Source organism: Tauraco erythrolophus, chromosome 7 (genome assembly GCF_009769465.1).
Source record: "Tauraco erythrolophus isolate bTauEry1 chromosome 7, bTauEry1.pri, whole genome shotgun sequence".
NCBI classification, from domain to species: Eukaryota; Metazoa; Chordata; class Aves; order Musophagiformes; family Musophagidae; genus Tauraco; species Tauraco erythrolophus.
The window spans coordinates 48,482,072-48,503,786 of NC_141471.1; the positions used below are offsets into that span (position 1 = coordinate 48,482,072).

Genomic DNA, 21,715 nt, shown 5'->3' on the forward strand with positions numbered 1-21,715 from the left:
AAAAGATTAGGAACCACCCATCTAAAAAGCTATAGAGATTAGAAAAGTAGGACATACTTTCTCGATTTTTGAGGCATATTAAAATATTCCAAAGAAAGGGTATTTTATGACCTGCCCTCTTAAATAATAGATGAAGATGATCAGCTTACATTTGTTCTCAGAAAACCAAAGTATTACATATTTATCAAGCATGAACTATTCTCTTACACCTTCTGCATAGGCACAAGCACATCAGGAGACACCAAAAAGGAGGGTGGGGACATAACAGCGGAGGAAGAAAGAAGTTCAAGTAAGTGCTGAAAACTGGCCATAGATTGACATGAGAGATGGGGAAGTCTGGGAGCCATGGTCCTCCTCCCTTCTGCTCCCATCCATCAGAGGAAACGGATACACAATGGTCATTCACAGAACTCAGAGAAGAGAGCACTTGAGGCTTAGTGGTGTTTATGGCCCTAGAAACAGAATTTCTGGTAAATGGTAAAATACCTGTTGTAGAGAGTACTGTTGCAGAGAGTTCAACAGAAGACCCTGAGACAGGATTGGGTATGACAGGAATGGGATGACTCAGACAATACACAGAGGATCTAAAGTTTCAGCATTTAGAGAACTCTATTGATAGGTCTCTGCAAACTGTAATACTCAGAAAATCCTTATGAAATCAAGCCTGGAAGTATTGTTATTCTTATTTTATAGAGAGGAAGTCAGCAGAGGCGAGCTGAGCAATCTTCTCAAAGCCAGTGAGCTACTGTCAGAAACATTGTTCTTGATCAGCAACAATAACAAAGTGAGTGTCAGGGCTTGTTAGCAGGAAATTTCTTACAGAATCGAGGCCAAAAAGAACTTGACATAAGCAGTTACAATTTGGGAAGTACAAATATACTCCAAGCAAAAAGAAAAGCAACACACACAAATTGAAGAGCAAATAACTTCCCAGCAAGGAGCTTAAAGAACGTATTTATTGCAAGGTTTATTCAACTATTCTATCTGAGAGACTGGCAATTTTAACCTACGTGAATTGTTGTTTGAAATAATTATTCTGATTTCACAGTGACAATATAGAAAAGGAAAGAAAAAAGGAAGGGAGTGAAGCTGAAAAAAGGACTAACCGAGTAGCAAAGAGAAAAGAGAAACAATATTGCCTGGCTCTTGGTTTCAAGTTCATTCTTGTGGCCATGCTATGGTCTGGAAAAATTCCAAGCCCTGGGAAGTGGAAACAGAATAGGTAGGTTGAAACATTAGGAATGCTTAGCAACTCCTTCATATTTTAACCTCATCCTTACACTCCAAAAGAGAAAAATATCACAGAGAAAAAGGAACTGAATTATGATTTAATAGAATGTAAACAGTCATTTGAAAACAAAGGGCAATGCAATTTGTTGCGTAGTCACACAACATTCCTCTTGGATTTGAAGTTCACCGGCAGAGGTTCCACCCCTTTTGAAGGTACAGCCTGGCACCTGGGCTGTTCAACCTGAGCAGCTGCTGGAGCTACACGGCCTTTTTTCATCCTCTGCCAGGATGGGAGTGATACAGCTTCTCAACCCATCTAGGATCCTGTGTCTTTCTCTTCATATTATCCTCATTCTGCTTCAACAGACTACTGCAGAAAGAGAACTGAAGTTTGTGGTTGTAGTAAGTAGATTTGTTTTCTATTTTGGTGTGGGGAATACAGGGAATTTGATGTGGCTGTCAAACCAAACAAGCTGTGCAGTTGCTTTGCCTCTTTTTAGACTCAGAAATAATTACTGCTGCCCTTTTGCTTACTGAATTGAAAGACTTTACTTAAAGAAGATAAAAATGACTCTAGTTATAGGAACTTCCATCTCCTAACCCCGAGTTATTCTTTCAAGGTACCTGAACAATTTAGCTTTGTGGAAGCTCTTAGACACATAGTGCACAGGAGTTAAGAGATCTGAGGTCTAGTTTAGCTGTTCTTGGTTAATTTAGCTGACAGTGACCAGGACATTGATGCATAGTCTGAGAGATGGAAATTATGGCCTACCTTCTCCGTGCTTGGAAGCTGAAGCTTATCATGTTACAGAACTTACCACAAAACCAAAAGCATTTTCCATTTCAGAATAACTGAACTGGCACAACAGTATACTGAGAAACAGAAAAAAGCCTTTTTATGTAGAGATTTGAGATACATGTTGCATTAACTGCAGTTAGGTTGAAAACAGACTATAATATTTTTTTTTGCTGGGCCATTTCTTATTTTAAACTAACTAGACACTACTTCAATGTCACTTTCCCTGAGAGCTCGAGTAAAAGACAGATTAATTCAATGAAATAGCTTAGATTGTGAAGGTTGCATCATAGTCCTTTTCATTCTTATTTCTTTTTTTAATAAGAGGTATACTGATAAAGAATAGTTAGTCTAAAGGGATGTTTTCAAAACAAAGTTATGGGGATTGGAATTCACATTTACACATAGGAATTTTAAGATCTTGTTCCACCTTTCTCTATTTGAAATATTACATGCATATACAGATAATAGACAGACATACTGTGTCCAAAACATGTCATCTAGCTCTAGATAAAGTATTTCATATCTAGTTGTCTCTTGGCTGCACTGTAGATGTGCCACTTGGAGAGAGGCCAGAGCGCACAGGAAAAACCAGTTCCTATTCCTGCTGAGGCTTATTGCTCCATCAGACACTACACACAGCAGGGATTCAATGCTAATTCCAGTAAAGTTCTCTGTACAGCAATATACTTAAATGTTGTTTCGATGATATGAGGGAGAACTAGACACACGGATTAAATCAGGCAGTCAGTAAGTCTTGGAAAATTAACTCTTTGAAGGGAAGGAGACTTTTATTGAATTGCAGCTGTCATTGTGTTCTAACAAGCAACGGTTTAGCAGAAAGAATTACAGGAAATGCTCACCACTACAGAAATAGAGGTTTCCTATCCAAAATCAGCTTGTTTACCACAGCTGTGCAGCCAACTTCAAAAAAAGAAAAAGATAGTACTTTATTTATTTATAGAGTAACTTACCTCAATTAATATTAAAATAATACATATATTTCATTGAAACTGTTTTCTTTTTATCCCTGATACTTTTCCTTAGACTTACCAACTGCCTAAAAAGTTGTAAGAGGTTTAATCTTGATATCAACATATATTTCTTTTCTCAAGGCATCGTTTCTGTGTGTTGAAGTGAATTTTGCCTTCTGAACTTATTGATTGAAGTTTCAAGTGAATAGAATTGCTAGCGTAAATAAATAGGGTAGGAATTGGCCTCAGAAAACGTCACTGATATAATGGGATATAATAAGAGTATGGCTACAGTCAAGGTAAGTTTTAAAGGCACATTTCTGAGTTAATTCAATAGCCATTTTCCAGCTGTACTCTGTAACTTGCTATGTTTTCACCTGAGAGTATTACTGCATTGCGAAAATATGACATAATGATTTTTTTAACTTAGCAGAATTGCACAACGTAAAATACATCTGCAGGGGAGAAAAAAACAGACAAATGTTCCTTTTTTCTCACTTCTAGAATTGTCTATGGTCTGAGAAGGTGTCTTGCTTTCTCCTTACAATTTCCATCTTTGTGCTGATTGGCCACAAGTCCTTTAGGCTGAAAAGTTCTAATTCAAGCCAATTTGTCAAAATACTATTTCGATTTTCTTTCTTACACATAAACATTAACCTTCACCATAATTCTTGCACATTGAATTTAAACTAGGCAGAAGAGAAGAAAACAGGAAATATGAAGGACCATCAGTAGACAGTATAAATGAAATACTGATTTATTGTCTCTGTATGAAGAAGTTCTGACCTGTAACTTCCGTCTCCACACAGGTAGTCATTTCACCTGTCATATATACAAAGAGGTGTGGTTTCTGAGGTACTGTGATTTCATCATGTCCTTCTTCTTACAAGTCAGGATAGGAAATGTTATCTCAGAATGTTATCTCTTTATCTAATCAGTCCAAGCCATTTGAAACCTTGACTAAACATGCTTAGTATTTCTGCCTCTATGGTTTCCCTGAACTGGCAGCATGACTAGTTCCATTTCTCTCTTGTTTCTTCATTCCCATTGCTGGCTTGAAACTAAGAAATTTTTTTGTTTGGAGTTGAGTCTGTCAATAAAAATGTCTGTAAGGGGCTCACTATTACTCAGAGACACATAATTCACTGTAATTCATTTCTGAATGAAGATGTTAAATGTACTACACGCGCCGTATTCTCAGTTCACCCTCTCCTCCACACCAGTTTTTCTCCAACATTATTATTCACCTGACAAAATGGAAGCAAATGCTGGCCAAAGTCTGAGTCATGTGGCCATTTGGATCTGAAGTGATCACCCTCACAAAGTTACAAAGAGCAAAAACGAGAACCCAGACAACGAATCAGGTTCAAGCTGTATTAGAGCTGAAGGAGAGGGTATTTGGTATCTACATATCCACTGCTTTGGAGAATTGACTGAGGTAAAGCAATCCAGATAAAAGTGCTGAAATGAATACACCAACAGGTGTGCTTTGCTCTTTTTGTATACATCCTACTTGCCCTCCCTTCCTTCCTGATTTCTAGAGCCTTTCACGTTTTATGATACCTCCTTGTCCCTTTTCTCTCATCCCGCCATGTTCTATGTCTTGTGAAAGGTCAGGAAGGCAGTCTGCAGACCAGGAGTCATAAATGCTGCAGCACACATATTTTTTAGTGAATTTGAAGGATCAACTCCTTTTTAACAAAATCCAGTACATATTGATACATATTGATGAGCAAGGCAAGCTTTGTAGGGATACATTTTCTTTCCCTAACAGTATCAGGTGTTCTAATGAAAAAGACAAATTTTCAAATACATAAGCTCTTCTTAAAGATTTAAATTTTTTTTCTAAGAAAAAGTCTCCTAAAATATAGCTGACTATGACTGAATGAGTTAACCCTTTAGGTTAAGTGGTTGTTCATAAGGTCATTGTTTCATTTCCATCTGCAACTAAAGTGAGGTCATTTTCAGAAGCAGCAAGCAAGAAGATTTGAGCATAAATAAAAATCAGTTGGCTGAGCAGCTTAGTCCTTCAAGTCCTAAAAACAGGGTTCTGCTCTCAGAAGTATTTGTTTCTTTTTTGCTACTTCCCACAGCGTTAATATCATTTTTATATGTTACTGTGCAATGAAGACGTAGAAATACAAAAAATGAACTAAACTTTTTCCTCATTTGTATGGACTTTAAGAGGCTGTGCTGCTTTTTAGAAGAGAATATCCTTCACTGCTTCCATTTCTTAAGGTTACAAAGTGAGAAAATATTTTTCTTTACATCTCCTGGTCCCACATACATTTGAATATATTTTGATCTTTATCTCTATACCCTCTCACCTCTGTTCAAGTAAAATGCTACTCTGTTCTGACTTATTGAAAGGTTTTAGGGGTTGACTGTTGTGACAATGAAATATAGACTGTGGGTAATGTTGAACATTAAGTATAAAGCATTGTAAACGAGTATTTAAAATCTATCACATTTTCATTAATTTTTCACTAATAAAAAGGGTGTATTTATTGGCCAAGTGTTGATCCATTGCTACATATTGCCTAAAAAAGCATCATTTAATCACGTCAGTCAGTTTGAGCAACTGTCAGTTATTCATAAAAATGCTTTTCTGTGAAGCTGGATAATTTAACAAGGAAGTATGCAGCTACATTGTAATTGGCAATTAAACCTTCATTCTTTACAGAGGCATCAGCTTGTCCAGAAAAGCCAATGAATCCTACCTGACACCTATGTATATCAGCATGCCAAAACACCAAGGAAATAAGCAGTGACACAAAAGTCCTTCTCACTCATTTTTCTTGCATGCAACCCAATCCTTCACCAGACAATTTAGCTCTTAACTATTCTCCTGTTCACTAGAGGTGCACTGAGAAACTATTACAAAGAACCAACTGAGATTCCAGATTAGTAAGAAAAGACATGCGCAGAACTAAAAATTGCATACAGAAGCAAAAAGAAAATATTTAAGAAAGATTTTATGGGCTATTTTGCTGCACTTGAATTCAGAAAAAAAAAAAGAGTTTTTCTTGAAACTGCAGTTTCATATTGATAAACATGTTGATGATGACAGTGAAAAAATCTCCTTGATTTGACGAAAAATATTCAAGTTGTCCATATCTTCCTTGACATTTAACTATCAAAGTGAAAAAATAATAAGCAGTTTTCTACACGGTTCCAATGGTAATACCTACTCTAATACACCTTGCTGTCTAGTGTAGAAAATGTACAGATGGATAAATCCAATTATATTTGCCTTTAAAGGATAGTATACCTGTTCTAGCATTGGTATGTGCACATTAGTACGGAAGGCTGATGAAAAGTGTGTTGTAATTAAAACATTCAGACACACTGCTTGTGTTTACTTTGAAAAATATAAACATAAAACACCTCCCAGTGGGAGTGGCAAACTAACTAGAAGGTACAAACCTCTCTGATGTTTGGGCAAGAATGATGTGGCCTTATGAGGCAATGAAAAGTATTAATTATAATCAAGCTATATAACAGTGAGGTATTACAGAGTAAATATAATTTTCTGAACAAATATACCATGCTTCCACATTGTCATTCTATTCTGCAAAGTCAGGAATGAGATTGATTATGTGAACATTGATATAAGCAAAAGTAACTTTTGCAGCAGCTTGGGTCAGCATCCTGAAAGATTGCCTGGAGCCCTGTGAATTTGTGGTCCAGCATTTCGACTTCATTTTTCTAAGCCCGCACATGACATACTTAGGGAGGGTAATTCAAGTTTTTCAAACTAGAGCCAAGTGTGAAAACTAGGGCCAAACTAGAAAGTGTGAATCGAGGGTTCACACTTTCTTTGTATGCTAGAATAAAAATACAAAAAGGCTCATTTAAAGTTTCTGATGTAAAAATCATATGATTGAACATATTACTCTAATATTCACCATGCTGGAGTGTCCAGTCGAACTCTTTGATGTCACTGAATTTAACAGAAAAAAAAATTCCTACAAACTTTAAAAAATATTTTCATACATATTGCGTAAGCTAACAGTGTAAATGTTTAAACTTTTTCATCTTTATATTTTAGGATGACAGAGAAATCAAATATAATATCTGTATTTACATGGAATTACTTTTAAAGATACTGCTATGAAAAAGGCAGTTGCCAAAAGTTTCAAGTGTCTATGCCAAAGTAATTAAGTCCTCATATAAGCACATCAGTAACTGGTTTCATATTCAGAGGTGCTGAGTGTCCAAAATTCAGTCAGATGTCTTGTTTAGGTGCCTAGCTATGGATGTAATCTCAACATTAACATCTTGGTTGATTAATTTTATGTTCTAGGTGGAAGAAACATCAGGCTTATGGTCACTCAATTCCCATAGAATTATATCTATTCTTGTGTGTAAAGAATGCAGTCCAATCATACTTGACTAGGTTTCTGCAGACTCTCCAATATTTTCATCTCAAAAATGTCACTGGAAGTATAATGTATGTTTGACTTCTAGCTAAGTATGAAAGAAATGTTAACAGTAATTAACCAGAATTTTTTACCGGTAATTTTGTTAGGTTTTCCGACATGGTGACCGAACACCCATTGTAAACTTTCCAACTGATTTACACAAAGAAAGTGAATGGCCCCAGGGATTTGGACAACTTACCAAGGTATGTTGACTTTCTTAGAAGCACTTATATATGCTACTAAAACAGGAAGTGGGCAGATTTTTTTGTGCGTGCCTCAGAAACATTAGCAAATCCCAAGTACTGATAGATGATATTAGCAATACACCGCAATTCATAAACATCTTTCCAACATTATTTATCCAACTACTGTTAAATTGAAATCTTGTTCATCATAGCTTTATAACTGCCTTCCTAAAAGCAAGAAGTTCCTGATAGTGTATCTGCGTTCAAATAAATGGCAAGTTTAAACACTGCCTATAGTCTTAAGGTTGATGAAGTTCTGATGACCATAAAGCACTGGGCCCTGTGACAGGGTAAAGGACTGACACCTGTCCACCATGTCAAGTGATGAGTTCACAACTCATCATTTGACCAGCAACCACCTACTCACAATACAAGCGAAGTCTTGCAGGAGAAGGCTGCTTCTGGGGACAATGTGTCTTCTAATAAGGCTGCTCTCAGCCCAGGGTTTAACTAGGATGCACTGAACCTACTTCTTGCTCAGGCATTTCAATTTAAAGCCTTAGCATTTTAACTGTATTTCACATATGAAATTCTGGAGCAAAGAGAGGCCAGTACATTTCCTAATAATACTTTACCATAACTCAGAAGCATGAATCAGAGACAGTTCAGCATTTCGTGTTTGAAGTGAGGCTTGAAAGAAAAAATCAGACACTCAGACAATGCATTACTATTCCCAGGTACACAGCTTATGTTGTAAGAAGAAAAAAAGTTTCTGCTTTGGCAAAGATTTTTTTGAGAGCTTTTTGCTATTTTGTTATCTTTTTAGCAACACTAGTAAGAATCTACTTCTCTGACAGCTAAAAGTTAAAAAGTTCCGCTCACAGCTTTGGAAATTAATAACAGAAAAGACAGTGTGCAGTCTAAGACAACTACAGGTGCACATGAAAGAAGGTTACTTAAGGCATGAAATGCAAGCCACAGATTTATCAGGTTGATCAAATAGCAGAGCAAGAACAATAATAAATACTAAGATATCAATCATCCTTTCTCAGCTGTCACCAACTGACATACTCTTTACAAGGCTGATCATGAATAACTCCAGGAGCATCTACAGAGCTACAGCACTGTGGAAACAGTATTTGTATAGAATCAGGTGTACTGCCTTTCCTGTAGCAGATGTTGGAGCCTTAGCATTTCAGAACACGTCATTTTTTCATAGATATAAATGAGTATTTCTGTTAAAAATTCTAGATCACCTACAACGTATACAGTATATTACACAAATGGTTAATGATCACTTAAAAACTGATTGCTGAAGACAAAAAAAGAAAATAGAAAATAAACTTCTACATTAAGATTCTCTAGTCACCTTAATCTAATAGTCATCTGTATGCTTGCCTCACAGACCGGAATGCAGCAGCTATTTGAACTTGGACAGTACATGAGGGAAAGATACTCAAACTTTCTGAACAGCACATACAACCGGCAAGAGGTATATAGCAGAACTGTCTGGAGGACATTTCTCTGGCACAGCAGAACTGTGGACTTGTGCTAGATAAAAGCACATCACCTTATTCATTACATTAATGGAAAAATTAAGGTAATAGAAGAACATTTTTGAAAGTCAGGATTTTATGTCAAGGTAAAAACATAGACTAAAGTCTAACTTTCACCTCCTACATTCAGTTTGGGTCTTCCACCATCCAGTTTCCCAGGACTGAACAGCTCCACACCACTGAATAAGCTGGGAATTTATACACAGTGACCCAATATTGTTCTACCCTGTTGAAAGGTGAATGCATCCAGCCATGTGATGGGCTATGCTCACATACTGTAAAAGAGAGGTCTAACAGTTGTTTGGATGTGCTTGTCATACGGTACAGATCCATTGTGGGGAAGACACCACTACTGTTTTGGTCAATACATGAGTGATGCATTGGAGGGAAGGCATAGAAGACTATAGCTTTGCCATGCTTCCAAGAGAAGTCTCCAGTTTTAAGTGCCATCATTCCTGAGGTATAGCAGATGGATCGTAGAATCATAGAATCATTCAGTGGGAAAAGATCTTTAAGATTGAGTCCAACCATAAACCTAACACTGCCAATTCCCACACTAAACCATGTCCCTAAGCGCCACATCTACATGTATCAATGTTCTTCTGAATCTCAGAAGGTGGAGAGCTTCCTTCTGTTAAATCATGCTTTCGTATTCTTCTTAGTTCAGTCTGAGGGTTAGATTCCAAATTGAAAGATGTTTTGGCAATTCGATTTATGCAAATGAAGTAGGGCCCTAGAAAGCTGAGTTATGGTTTCACTGTTTTGACTTTATGCAAAAATATAAAACTGAAAATGAGAAGCCAGGATTGATTAGTTGGGTAAAATTTCCTTATTATTTTTATTGTTTCCATCTTTTTTTTAACTCTTTGCCATTCTATCTTCAGTTTTACATCCAAAGTACAGATTATGATCGCACCATTATGAGTGCCCAGTCATATCTTTCCGGACTCTTTCCGCCAACCAGCAGCCAAATTTGGAACCCTCAGCTTCTCTGGCAACCCATTCCAGTTCATATTTTGCAAAAATCAACGCACCAGGTGAGTACCGGATGGACAGTTCCTATAACACCTTGAACTTTCCCAGAAGAAAAAAAAAAAAGAGAGAAAAAAAGGGAGGAAAAGCTAAAAAATACTTTCTATTCTTTTTGAGTTCAATCTAATAGAAAACATCAACTGTAGCTACTTGGCTGACAAGCATGTCACAGGTCAACTGTAATAGCTGTATGAAAATCCTCCTTCTATAGCTGCAGAATACCTGAATTGTCATCCACACTACCATTTTCTTCAAGGTACAGCTTTATCATTTGTCCTGGCAAAGACACTTTTGGACAGTATCACAGTGAAGTTGCCCTAAACCTTTATAGAGAATAAGTGTTTTTCTAAGCACAAATCAGCTAGACAGACCTTTGTTCCTTGGCAAGTTTGTTCAATAGTTTATTCAAGGAATGGAATTTTCACCAGCCACTGTAATGACCTCTCAATTATTACTTTCCTATTCTGGTAGCACTTAGGCACCTTAATTACAGACAAGGGCACTTTTATGCTCAGTGTTATACAAACATTTAATGAAACCCCAGCACCTGCTTTGCGGTTCATAATAAGAGCAGACCTACCTGAATAATAGGTCTTGTAGAAGTTTTACTATATGTAGCTCTCTCTAGCTGACTCAGGTTTAGATTTTAATTTCACTGGCTCCTGTGACAAGGACTGTGTACGGAAGAGCATGTTGAACAAGGACAAGTTATTGAGTGTAATGACAGAAAGGCTAATTTTCTTCTGCCTTTGAGGAGAGAAGTTGACTTAAAGAAAACGTATACAAAACTCTTATTAAATAACTGCCTGTCCAGTCACCAACATCAGATGATGGACTCTGTCATTAGAGGGTGGCCGCACCTGCCTCTCATTGGCATTCCTTCATTCTTGGAGGCCATGCTTGAAAGCAGGTGCAGAGAGAAAAGGTTTCCACAAACTGGATTACGCACAATGTGATTCAGCTGGAAACTCGACTATCCCTCAACAGAAAAGAACACTGCCACTGTTATTTAAATGTGGGACACTACGGGAAGTTCCTTCACCAGAAGACCAAAAAAGCATCAAAGTGGTCAGAGCTTTGACCAAATGATACCTCAAAACCCTTAAGGGAATCACAGTGCAGTGCAATGACCTGTTTGGAGAAGGCAAGCTCATTTGTAGGAATCTCCAGTACCTCATTACTTCTGCAGCTGCTTCAGGAGTGGGTATTGATGTTTCAGTGAAACACACATCTGTAGCAACTCAAAATTCCTGTTCAATATGCAAACCACCTGGAAAAAAAAAACAATGTTCCCTTGTGAAACCAAGCAGATGTTTGAGGGTATTTTCAAGTCCTAAGCAACACAAAATGGGAAATGGAGGCCAAGTACAGTACTGTAAAAAAAACTAATCACAGTTTATTTTTCAGCCACTGAGATCTATCAAGACCTGACAGGCAACAGTACTGAGTACTGCTTAATGAGGCCAAAGGGAGTGGCTTAATTAATAACACCTAGAGGGAGATAATTAAGACACACAGCAAGAGAAACATTTATTAATGTGTAATTAAACAACATTCCCCAGTTTCATATTGCAGCTTTGAGCCTTCACCCTCTAGTTTGCTGCTGAAAAAATGCACCTTGGAAATCTGTCCAAGTGAAAGTGCTAGTGTTGGCTGGTGGCTGCTGCAAGCTTCACGTTGATAAACCGAAGAGAAAAGAGAAGCACTGGAAGTGCAGCCTGCTAATGTTCACCCCAAGGCAGAGCAGACCTTCTCATACATACATAAGCCACAGATATTGAAGTTAATTTCTCCACTGTATATTAAGTCAGTTCTTCAACGTGATTTGTATGGTTACAATATAATATTAGTGCCGCGTCAAAAATGCTCTAGTGATGTGACATAAAGTGCTGAACCAGCACAGGCTTATTTTGCTCATCATAACTTTTTACTGGTGCTTTATACTGGATCAGATATCATCTGTCCTTCTGCAACTGGCATAAAGCACATTTGCCAAAGTATGTATTTACACATGGTTCAGATCAAATATGTACTATCAGGTGACCTCGTAATGCACCCAACTGGAGTTATTAAAAGCGAACCAAACCCCTAAACAAGAACACAGCCATTAGGCTCATAGCTTTTGGATATTTCAGGAGCACAATTTATTTGTCACTCTTGTTTCAAGTTCTGTCCATTAAGTCCAAAATCCTTACTATAATATGCTACTTATCTCCAAAGAGATGAGAGCAGGATGTGATGTGTAGATGCAGAAGCAATTCATATTCCAGTACCAGGTGGAGTCAAGCTGCATCGAGGGTATTCAAAAATTAAATTTAAAATTCCTGATCATGAAATCTGATCCATTTCCCAAAGCGATCCCCTGACAGACATGCATACTTGCTTTTTGCCAAAATCAGTTAAACTAAGGGAAATCAAGGTATCACAGCCACAAGTAGCCACTGAAAAGTCAAGTTTCCACAGTCCATTGCTTTTGTTAACTGAATTCATGAACAAGGTACCCAAACAAACCAGTATGGAGCAGCTGTAGCACAGCCATGAATCTATCTAACAAAAATTACACCAGCAATATCAGCAATAGAAAAACTAGAGATACATTGATTAATCCTACAACTATTCTAAGTTTTACTTCTCTTGTTTCAGAGGCTGAATTTTCCTCTGCCTGACTGTCCCCGTTTTGATGAACTTCAGAATGAAACACAAACATCTAGTGAATTTCAAAGTAGAATACAACCCTATATGGTAAGACAAAATAAAAAGGAAACAAAATCTAAGAAGAAGGAAAGTAACTAAGATGTAGAAGTTATGGAATTGTATTGTTTCCTTTTGCTAAAATGAAAAAATAAATAAATGCAAAAAACCCCACCTTAAGACTCTCTTAAAATCAGAAATGTAGGCCAATATGATCAAAAAATATGTTTGATATGGTTTTGCATTTCCCATACTTTTCTAAATTAATCTTTTAAAATCTTAATTTAACATTAATTTTCTGAGACTATACAGAGCTGCATATAATTAAAGTTACATGATCTGAAGGGAGAAGAAATTTCTGGATGCAGTAATTTTCAGTTTCACAGTGTAGTACAAAACCGATTCTAAAAAATATGATAAATCTGAAACTTGGAAAGGTTTATGCCATCCTGCTGTGACTTTCTGAAGTTGACACTACAACAGAGAACTAAAGCAAGCCCAATCAAGTGAACACTGACTTGTGTAAATTTCTCTGAGATGCATTTTGGATCCATCACAAGTCATGCTTCTGTTTTGGCCCTGACACAAATCTTCACAGTCAGAGATTCAAAATTTCCCATTCCAGTGCTGCAGTGGGATGTAGGTACATGGATGGTAAAACTGCCTCAAGCAACCATGTTCTTGTGAATAATAATTATTCTAGATAGTGATTACTGCTGCTCTCTTTTTTGCCTACTGGGCATTTTGTAATAGCACTACCGCACAAATAAAGCAGGAGTCTTGTGTCCTCATACCCTGACTGTACCTGTACACATTCTCTCAAAGTCACTTCAGGCTTCCTGCTTGGGCTAAACCCTACATTTTCCTTTTTTGGTTTATTTCTAACTTTCTGCTAGCTCAGCTACTCTGGTCAGCCTCACTCACCTGCAACGGGAGGTGAATTGAATTATGACTTCTTAGCTATCCTCTCTCTCAGCTACTAGTATAAAACAGGTAATGTGGGAATAAGGGATATTAAGGAGTCCCTTATTCTTCTGTGGTAGCATCTAGCAAGAATCTCTATGGGAACTGTTGTGGAACTATTACTCAGATATTCAGCTCTCCTTCAATGGCAGAGGGAAAACCTAGTTTTCTTTTCAATTTCTTTTGACTCATCCTAAATATTTCCTTCAGCTCTCTTTAATTTTCCATTTTCTCCTCATCTTTTTTCTCATGTTCCTTTTCCCTTAGTGCCTTCCTCTTCCTTATATCTGAAGGCTTGAGGTGACTGAGGTAGACTCCTGGAGTAATCAAAAGAAGGAGAGAAGAGTGCAGCAGAGAGAGCACCAGACTTATCCATAGCAGGGCTGAGAAAAAGCAGTGTCTGAAATAGAGATCAGTACCTTGAAATGGTTATAAAATGAAATCTGCAACCAAAATCTTCTGCTAAAAGAGTTTCACTTGTGTAAAACTAAACGCTACTGTATTGCCAGCTAATGAATCTGCATGCATATATGCTCCATACGTATTGAGTATTTGTGATATACTCCTCACTTTTTTTCCCTCAGGATTTTTTACAAACAATGGCAGTTAATACAGGACTTGAACTAAATCACCTTAAAATACTAGACAATTTCCAGCTCTGGAATACATATGATACTCTACACTGTGAGGTAATAATAAGGCAATAGAGGTCGGGAAAGAATATAACTCCTAAGTTTGTTTTCAGTTAAACCATGGCAATGTGGTTTCACAGGAATGAGTTGCTGTCTCTCTTGGATTTGTCTGTTTGTTTTTAAAATTTGAATCTAAGTTTTAATTTAGTACATTGGTAAAAGATAACATATTCCCTTTTTTCCCTCATTTTCCTTCCCAATATGCTGCTATAGAATTATTTGAGCATGCTGCCTAGGACATATTTATGATTTTTAACAAGAAAATTAAATTCTTCTCTTTAACCTGTCAACAGGTAAACATCAAAATACTTAGATGTTGAAAATGAGAGGTAAGATTATGATCTATCAGTTAGAAAATTATGAGATGGTGATTGCTATCAGTGAATAAAACCAGATTGGCCACAAGAATGGGATGATTCCATTTGGCCCCCGTCATTAGCACCACAGGAAGGTTGTTGAACATATCCTCCACACACTGAAGCAATTAAACACTATAAGGCACTGTCACTCTCACATGACTGGAGAGTGATGCTCTGTAAATGGCCAGTGATGGAACTGCTATCTGGACAACTGTATGAAAAAGGCAGGGAAAGTTACAGCTAGTTTATACCCTGAACACCCAGAGGAAAGGAAGAGGATAAGACACATGTCTGCAATCTTTCACGCTAGCAAAACCAAAGCCATATATTTCTATAGCAAGAACACATTATATCTACAAGGGATTCCCTTCACACAGGTGTTTCCCCTCTTCCCATTCACCCACTTCAGGTTGATCCCTATTCCCACAAAGGGTATTTCAGAGCACGTTGATGAGTAAAACCACACTGGGCAAAGAATTGCCGGACAGCCTCAGAGAGTCTAAATGTAGTAACGTAAGGCTGGGCAATAGGATGATGGAAACCAGTAGAACAAAAAAAATTTTTTTTTTCTTTTATCACTAGGGTATTCACAATTTTACTCTCCCTGTATGGGCCACCAAAGACGTAATTGACAAGATGGAAAAACTGGCAGAATTGTCCTTATTATCGCTATTTGGGCTTTATAAAACAGAAGAGAAATCACGACTACAAGGAGGTAAATCAAAAAACGCATGACACTTAGAAAGGAAGAGGCAATGCTTATGATAACATGCAACATCCTCTCACCTTACTCATGTAAAATTATTGATACAGAACCTTGATTTGTAACTATGGACATTGGATGCCATATTAAGCGTGAAAGTATGTGCTGAACTCTGGCGTTTGTAGGGATGAGACATTGAAACAAGGTGTAAATATTAATTTCTTTAGTTATCCCATAGCTTCTAGGGGATTAGGATTTTAAGAAAGATTACAGAAATCCAAGGGAAAAAATCAAGCCCACATGGGTAGGATCATTATTTGTCTGATACTAGGTTAGATTAAGTTTAAGTTCTGTTTCTCCAATGTTTATTCTCATTGTTTCCTGATCTTTGTTTTCCCTTTGACAGACTGTTTATATATTGTGCCAAAACCTTGGTAACACATTGGTAGCTCTCTGAGAGACTGATATAAAGCTGCTTCAAAACAGTCTGATCAGAATAGAAGATGAGAGACTCAAGTTATGTCTATACTGCAAGAGCTGGGACTACTGCTTAGCTCCAAAATCGGCGCTCATAGGCTATACACATTCCGACACTACCTCAGGACACAACCCAGGCATTTATCAAAAATCCCCAAGTGTCCATGAGCAGGAAAGCCAAACAAGTGAACCTGAATATCTGCAGGCTGGACCGTTTGGGGCTAGGCTTTGTAATGCACCTACTCTGCAGTCTAAACCTAGGTAAAGAATTATTAGCAGCCTCATCACCTGGCCATATACATCACTCGATCAAGCCATATGGTAATTACAGGCTCAGACCTGCATTAAAGCCCACTAGATGGCAGTTGGCTGTATCATGTAGTCAAGACTTTTTTCTAGTGTTGTGTGTGTTTAGTCTCTTTCCCTAAAATGGTGTAAATTGTGCTGCAGGGAATTTCTGCTGCCCTTATCCCATTGGCTTTAGAATATCTCTGGTCTGGAGAAGGAGTACAAAAGAGCTTTGGAAAAATGAAGAATTGATACTGTGTGACTTGTTGGAAGTAAACAGTTAAAAAACATTTCTTCAGCATCTAGAGTGGAAGGGGATAGCACAGCTGTCATTCTTGCAACACTCCAAACAGACAAAAAATTATGGCGAGGAGGTCTCAGCATCACAATGGAAGTGTCATTAGCCCCAGTTCTCAGGATGGTTCTAGATAATTTCCTGTAAATCCTGCCACTTCAGTTGACCTGGATGATAAATTATATATTTCACCTCTGTAATATCTGCTCTCTAGTTATGAACTTGTAGTAAGCTAAAAAGTGAGTAAGAGGCCTGAGTAGATGTCTTCTATTTGATACTCAAAATATTTTGCCTTTTTGGTTTCTATGCAAATGTTATATCTTCATTTTCCTCTTCCTTGTTCCCATCTTTCTAAGGTGTTTTTGTGAATACTATTTTAAATAGTATTAAACAAGCTGCCGATTCTTCAAAACAAAGAAAAATGGAGGTCTACTCTGCAGTGAGTATTTTCATCTTTCATAAATCTTGCTATGATTTTATCAGTAAACGACCCTTCAAGAGAATAATCAGCTTCTCCCTGTAAGTTAAATGAAAGAATAATATAATACAGTTCAGTTCAGCTAAGAAGCTGAACACCAGTCAGTACAACACCACAGTGGGAACATGGATCTTGGATCTCATCTCAGCTTCAGTCAAACTATACTTGGTAAGCAAAACTATGTATTTTATCATTCATTTTTCCAGCAACTTAATGGTACAGTTTTTGTAAGTTGCATCTTTCCTTAAGTGTTCCTAACCCAGAGATGTTGGCACATAGCAGAACTTCAGCTGTGCCTCCAAACCTTTCCTCTGCTTAGAAAAGGATGATACAGCTGTGGATCCTCTCTTTTTATTTTAAGGGATGAAGAGGGCCATGTAGGTCAGACCAAGATCCACTTAGCTCATTCATTATCCTGTCTCTAACAATGGCCAACGGCAGGGAAGAATGTGAGAATAATGCCAGCACAGAGTGATGCCTCCCCTGATACAACCTTCCAGCAATCTGTGGCTTAGGGACTTCCTGAGATAGAATCTGTGTCTGTGTGTTTAATAGCTCTTGACAGACTTTCTTCCATCAATTTATCTAATCACTTTTTTAATGCATTTGTACTTTTGGCCTCTGCAACATCCTGTGGCAATGATGTGTGTCTTAAAAGAAAAAAAAAAAAAAAAGCAGTTCCTTGTTTTTGTTTGAAATTTAATACTGATTTAGCTCCTTCCTAGAATTTCTATTGTGAGAAACAAGGAATAGTAACTCTTCATGCACTTTTCCTGGGGCACTCATGAATTTACTATTTTCTGTCACACCTCTTCCACATTTCTTTTTCCAAGACAGAATCCTGCCTTATTTAATCTTTTCTCACATAGAAACTGCTCAATACTTTAAATCTTTCTTGCTGCCTTTTCTACATGTTTTCTAGCCCTACTATATTCTTTTTGAAAAGGAAGACGAAGAAGTGCATCCAGAATTTTCACTGCTGCTTTAATGCCTTGAGGCCAAGTAAACTCTTACTTCTGAAACTGATCAGTGTAAAAAGTTTCAGGTCCTGAATAATCATTAAAAGGCAGCCGTCAGACTATAACACAAATAAGCCTAGCAAATATGTATATAAAGACACTTGCAAAATTTAGGCATCAGGGTGTTTGGACTTCTGCAATGAAGACAGGCTGAGAGAGTTGGGGCTGTTCAGCCTGGAGAAGAGAAGGCTCCAGGGTGATCTTATAGCAGCTTTCCAGTACCTAAAGGGGGCCTACAGGAAAGCTGGAGAGGGACTTTTTACAAGGGCGTGTAGTGATAGGACAAGGGGCAATGGATTTAAACTGAAAGAGGGCAGATTTAGGTTAGATATAAGAAAGAAATTCTTTACATTGAGGGTGGTGAGGTACTGGAACAGGTTGCCCAGAGAAGTTGTGGCTGCCCCATCCCTGGAAGTGTTCAAGGCCAGGTTGGATGAGGCTTTGGGCAACCTGGTGTAGTGGAGGAATTCCCTGCCCATGGCAGGGGGGTTGGAACTAGATGATCTTTGAGGTCCCTTCCAACCCCAACCATTCTATGATTCTATGACTTCCTTCCTTCAGCTCCTCCTCCTGGGATATCCTGCAAGAGGAGGGATAATGGGGAGGGGAGGAGACTGCAGATGAGTGGGTAACTGATTCCATCAAAATGGAAGCCAAACTGAGATTTTATTGTATAAGTCCGAACAGAAGGAACAGCAATTTAGAAAGCTCTGGAGTGCATGTGGAGGTGAGGAGAATAGTCTTTGTTTGCAATTATTTGTCTAGTATACTATCTAAAAAAAAGTACTTGTACCTTCACTTGAAATGTCATAGGATATACTACCTTATACTGCCTTGATCTGACTTTGAAACCAAAAACACTCCTGAAGGAAGGAATAACAAAATGCACTGAAAATTAGATTTTTTTCTCAAACCATATCTTGCTTTCCCCCAGTATCTCTGTCTCCAAAATATTGCCAAAGGGTGTAAGACACATACTGCAGTAACTCTTTGGAAATGTTTCCTGCTGTCTGTAGTAATGTTAACATATTTTTCTCAATGGTGAATATATTTTTATGGTCAAATTTATACAGGTTTTGTTTTATCTTGATTTCCACTCCCTCTTTGCTCTTGTTTCATTACTCTGTATAGATGGTCATCGACTTAACTGACTTTTAAGGATGGATTTTTTTTTTTCGAAATAGCATGACACCACACTTGGGGCCCTCCAGATTGCTCTCAATATTTTCAATGGAAAACTGCCACCATATGCCGCTTGCCAGTTTTTTGAACTCTACCAGGAAAGCAGTGGGCAAGTATCTTTTTATCCACGCAAGAACAAGGAGTATTTGAAATTTGGTTCCCCTTTCCTCAAAATCGTATTCCTCTCAAATACTATAAGGGGATTCAAATTCATTATAAAGTGATACTTCACCGAGCAGTCCACAGGCACAAAGTTACTTTAAAATTAGGAAAAATTATGTTTGCTGGATGTGCATGTATCTGTGTGCTTTGAAAGATAGGAAGAAGAGGAAAAGAGGCCTTATGAAAAGAGGAAGTAAATGGCAAAATAAATTTTCCTGCTTCTTCAAACGATAACAACAACATTTCCAAGACATGTCATAAATCCCAAGGTAAAACAGTTCATAAGAGCCTGGTGCTGTTGCCACTCAAGAAGCCTACAGAAGGATCTTTTGAGCAGACTGGTGGTCTGTGCAGTAATGTAACCAGCTTTGGCAAAGCGAGCTTTGCAGATGTCTTTCACAAATCCACCATTCTTGAAGAATAGGTCCTAGAGCAGGATGTTATAGCCTATTTCCAACATTCTGTCTCTAAGTAGGAAACCTTGTGTTAAGAACCTGCTTTAAGAAATCTCTCCAATGTTGTTTATCAGGTATTATAGCATTGAAATGCATTACCGGAACGACTCTTCAAAGGATCCTTATCTACTCACTCTACCAGGATGCAACTCTTCTTGTCCACTTGAGAAGTTTGCTGAACTCGTTTCTCCTGTGATTACAGAAAATTGGTCAAAAGAATGTGGAAAGAAAGACAAAATGAAAGGTAGTGTAACAGCTCTGTACTTGCTACATAAGACATGGAAGCAGAAATTGTATCAATGGCTCCAAACTTTGTCCCTTTCACACAATACATAGATAGCCCTTTAACATGTGTGGACCCACTTTACTAGGGACAGGGAAAGCTGACAGAAATTAAATTTCTCTGAAAACATGAAGAGTAGAATTGCCCACCAGGGTGAAGGCAGTGCTCTTATTAGCATACTCACATAAGGAGCTACCTAAAGGCCAAGGCCAAAACTAGAGCTCCACTTGTTGAAAACGTCTGACAGAAATATGGGCGTGGGTGCTACGCAAGAAATCCGGAGTATGTTGAACACATCAGACCTTCTGTAGATGTAAAGCGAAATGGCTTGCATGTGCATAGTAAGATTCGTGCACGTGCACAGTAAGATTTATGCATCTGTTGTATTTCTGGCAAGTGTACTGTGTATTGAGGATACCTTAACCTCCACTGTACACATAGAGTGCAGCTGATTCATGCAGATATAGCAGCTGGTTGCCTCGGACTACCAATAGCCAACAGCTGATAACCTCTTCCTACCTCAATCTTATTTCCAGGAGGGAAGTAGAGGGCAAGGTAACACATGCTACTTTCCAATAGGTCTGGTATTGCTGTCTTCTTGCATATATTCAGTGTTTTGCTGATCCCTGGTGAAACTCATAGTTTGCGTTAAAAACACATGGGCCTTCATGCCCTGTGAAAACCTAAGAGTGAGATTTACCCATGCACAGGAAGCTATTTATGCATTTCCAGGATTGAAGTATATGTTTTTATACTTATGTTGTGCATGTCAGTAAATGTAGGCCATGTGATCTTGCCAGAAACAGGAACAAAATGTAACTATATTTCCATTGTACATATTTGTAATTACAGTTATCTCTATATCCAAAATGATCTACATTTATGTCTTTCATTAACTCCATTTTCCTTTATTGTTTTTCCTTTACAGATATATTTATTGGATTTGAAGTTGCTATTGGCTTGTTGTTCATTTTTGACCTTGTACTGCTCTACCTCCTTTATCATTATGGACGCTGCAGGCGCAGAAACAATTACCAAGACATTTAAAGGGGAGGTAAAGAAATGAGAGAGCAGCTAGACATCAAGCAATCCTTGAAGTTGCCTATATCCATCAGTTTGCTCTGGCCAAATTAATCTCCAAAGCATATTCAATAAACCTGAAGAACTGAGGTATCTGTGGCCTAGCTCCTAAAAGACTAAACATCTGTAGTGAGAAATATTGTGGAATACGTTATTGTTAAGAATTTACTTTTGTAGAAAGATGGAATTACTTCAATTTCTATCTTTAGGTTTTCCACTATTGATCACTCTTAAGTCAACCAGTGAGGTGAAGAGATGCTATTGCCTATGGTTTTTGGGGTTTTTTTTCATATTGCCTATTACCATTTAGACCTCTGCTTCTCTCTTACCCTGCTCAATGAGTCTTTCTTGAAAATCACAGTCTGTAATATTTTCCTTACTTCTTATATAT

At 37.8% G+C, this 21,715-nt stretch overlaps 1 protein-coding gene across 1 annotated transcript; it reads left to right on the forward strand.

The window, feature by feature from the left end:
* The first annotated feature begins 1,518 nt into the window (after nucleotides 1-1,518).
* LOC104382103 (prostatic acid phosphatase) lies at nucleotides 1,519-21,291 on the forward strand. The gene is made up of 11 exons (XM_009989978.2): nucleotides 1,519-1,632; nucleotides 7,532-7,627; nucleotides 9,015-9,101; nucleotides 10,050-10,202; nucleotides 12,841-12,939; nucleotides 14,436-14,540; nucleotides 15,485-15,617; nucleotides 17,022-17,104; nucleotides 19,347-19,453; nucleotides 20,036-20,205; nucleotides 21,173-21,291. The coding sequence occupies exons 1-11, from the start codon at nucleotides 1,519-1,521 to the stop codon at nucleotides 21,289-21,291; spliced, it is 1,266 nt and encodes a 421-aa protein (XP_009988280.1).
* Nucleotides 21,292-21,715: the final 424 nt, after the last annotated feature.

What these genes read in the sequence shown, in the direction of transcription:
- LOC104382103 (XM_009989978.2), top strand. Translation starts at nt 1,519, where the DNA reads ATGGGAGTGATACAGCTTCTCAACCCATCTAGGATCCTGTGTCTTTCT. An exon ending in AACTGAAGTTTGTGGTTGTA is followed by an intron (nt 1,633 to 7,531) that starts GTAAGTAGATTT and finishes TAATTTTGTTAG; the next exon opens with GTTTTCCGACATGGTGACCG. An exon ending in AAATGGAGGTCTACTCTGCA is followed by an intron (nt 17,105 to 19,346) that starts GTGAGTATTTTC and finishes TTTTCGAAATAG; the next exon opens with CATGACACCACACTTGGGGC.